Here is a 2,574-nt window from a genome sequence, read left to right on the forward strand (position 1 = left end):
CTCTGTTTTAAAAAGTGGGTCCTGCTATCTCTGAACCTCAGTTTTCACATCCTCACACCTCAGAGAAAAAATGAAATCTAAACAGATTTTTAATAATCTGTTTTGAAGCAACAGCTTGTTTAAAGACCAGAGAATCACATGTGACAATGTATTGTAAAAATGTTTTGCCAATTGTAAAGTTGTACTTAACACGAAGGCACGTTTTTATTGTGAGAGGTGTGTTTTATTTGTTATGGATCACACATCTTGGTTTCCGCTTGTGCTGTGTGGTTGTGCGTATGTGTGTGTGAGTGAATAAAACAATAAAATAAGAGGAGGACAAAAGAAAAACACAAGAAAACCAATGCCAGGAGCACACAGAAAATATTTTATTTCCAGATGGAGAATAAGGTAGAGTAAAAATATTTCAATAGTAATCCATGACTCTCCTCAAAGAGCCCACTCGGGCACTCGTGGCCCCCCAGTCATGGTAGTGCCTGTAGTCCCCTGGCCTCAGCAGGTACTGCCGTCCCCGGTAGTTGGGCATCTCGTAGAGGACCCAGGAGCCCTCCAACACGTGGAGGGAGTAGATCTCATTGAAGTGCAAGCGGTCTTGAAGAGACGGGCAGTCCTCAGTGATCTCTACCATCTGGCCTCTGTAATCTTCCCTCTCGTAGAGCCTGATTCTGTGGGAGCCAGCCTGACCCATCCAGAGATGGAAAGAGGAGAAAAGCAAACTATGAAATGGATGTAACACATTCAGGCAGTCCAGCTCAAGGTATTTTGTAATATAGGATAAGCCTTAACTAATTCTCCATATTAATATACTCTCCATTTTCAAAGGTGGAAATTCGGTACCTTTTCAAGACCATAAAGTGTGATGGAAAGAATTAAGAAGGAAATTCCACTCTTTCTGTGTTCAAAATTTCCCAGGATAAACTATTAACCGAGTTCAGTATACCCCACCAGAGAGAAACCCAAACCTTTAACAGCTTATTACTACTTTTTCCATTTGGGGGAAATATTTTTAATTTTTCAAGCAGGTGTCTTTGAACAGTAAAAGCAGCCTATGAAATGAATGATCTTGCATTGGATTTAAAATAAATCTTGGAAAAATCACCAAGGACTTGGATGTTTCTGTTTCTGTGGAAAGCAAAGTTAAGCATCTTAAGTCTCTCAGAAATCATTGATTCTCATTGAATTATTTATGAATACAATAAGGAAAAATGAGAAAGAAAAATCAGTAAGCCCAAGGACTCGTTTTTCAAAAACCTTAGTGTTTAAAAAAAAAACCACATATTTGAAATATACATGGGTATGTGCATAAAATTTCTCTGTGTTTCTCTCCATTGAGAGAAAGCACTTTTATTTGTATAGGTCCGGTAAATCAAAATATGCAAGTGGGGAGCAAAAGAAAGAAAAGTCTTTTAAACATTAACCCTTGTAAAAGTTTCCTTTACAATGCCTCACCGCTCTGTGACTACGGTATATTCTAGCAGTTCATTACTCTTCTATGGGATATTAGTGCTTTTTCTACAACTCCATTGTAAGTTGTTCCAGGACAGGACCCATAGCTTTTACATGTCCAGGCCAGCCAACACATTGTTGCTGAGTAAATATTTGTTGATTCATTGGTGCCTGGGTAACACTTTGCTTCTGTCTGGGGCAAATGACATTGAGCTACTCTACCATAGCTGGTCTTTTGTCCAGACTCAATTATTCTTGATGATCACTACTCCCGATGGTTAGCCTTTGCTTGAAACTACCGATTCTGTGTCCTGTCACGGGACTGGACTCACGTGGGGGATGAGGCGGCAGGAGCGGACCGCGTCGCTGAGGCCCATCCACTGCTGGTAGTCTGGGTAGTCCCCGCGCGGCAGGAAGTACTGGCAGCCCAAGTAGTTGGGCTGCTCATAGAGCATCCAGCAGCCGCTGTCCACGCGCACCGAGTTGCAGCGGCTGAAATAGGGCTGCAGGTTGGAGTGGTCACTGCTGCACTCGTAGTGGTGGCCCTGGAAGCCCCGGTCCTCGTAGAAGGTGATCTGCAAGGCAAGGGGAGGAAAGGCTCAGAGGCCTGGCCCGCAGCCCCGGGACGCGGGGGCCCCTCCCGGCCTGCGGCTGCGCTGGGCTCACCTTCCCCATGGCTGGTGGATGGAGGTCAGTGATGGGCCGCCGGCGCGCGGGTCTATATAGCACGAGGGCTGCTGCTGCGTTGGCAAGAACAACACAAAAGGGGCCCGCGGGGTGAGGAGGGGCTCATTGTGCTCTTTTTTCTCTTTGCTGTCAAAGTCCACCGGCTCATTGTGGGTTTTGGTCCCATTCTCTCTGGAGTATTCGGGTTGCTATCACTGTCTGATGCTATTGACACCGTTTGAAAAAAAAGAAGTAATTTGGAGCATTGTTTATTTAATAATAGAAGCAGAGCTTCAGCCATTTCATATATAGTCGATCCTTCTACTTGTATAGGTTGGGGAAAAACAACAAAATGTAACTGAAGGAGCAAAAAAAAAAAAAAGCAGAGTCTTAATATGGTCAATATAAAATTAATCTGCGAGAACTATCATATGACGTATGTGCCACGATATTGTATTAATT

At 43.8% G+C, this 2,574-nt stretch overlaps 1 protein-coding gene across 1 annotated transcript; it reads right to left on the reverse strand.

Annotated features, from left to right (window-relative positions):
• Positions 1 to 341: 341 nt before the first annotated feature.
• On the reverse strand, positions 342 to 2,231 carry LOC122481706 (gamma-crystallin D). Its single transcript, XM_043577647.1, has 3 exons — positions 2,113 to 2,231; positions 1,779 to 2,021; positions 342 to 679 (listed from the first exon to the last, which is right to left on the reverse strand). Exons 1-3 carry the CDS (start codon positions 2,119 to 2,121, stop codon positions 407 to 409), a joined length of 525 nt encoding a protein of 174 aa, XP_043433582.1. The 5' UTR covers positions 2,122 to 2,231; the 3' UTR covers positions 342 to 406.
• Positions 2,232 to 2,574: the final 343 nt, after the last annotated feature.

Source organism: Prionailurus bengalensis, chromosome C1, assembly GCF_016509475.1.
Source record: "Prionailurus bengalensis isolate Pbe53 chromosome C1, Fcat_Pben_1.1_paternal_pri, whole genome shotgun sequence".
Classification (NCBI taxonomy): Eukaryota; Metazoa; Chordata; class Mammalia; order Carnivora; family Felidae; genus Prionailurus; species Prionailurus bengalensis.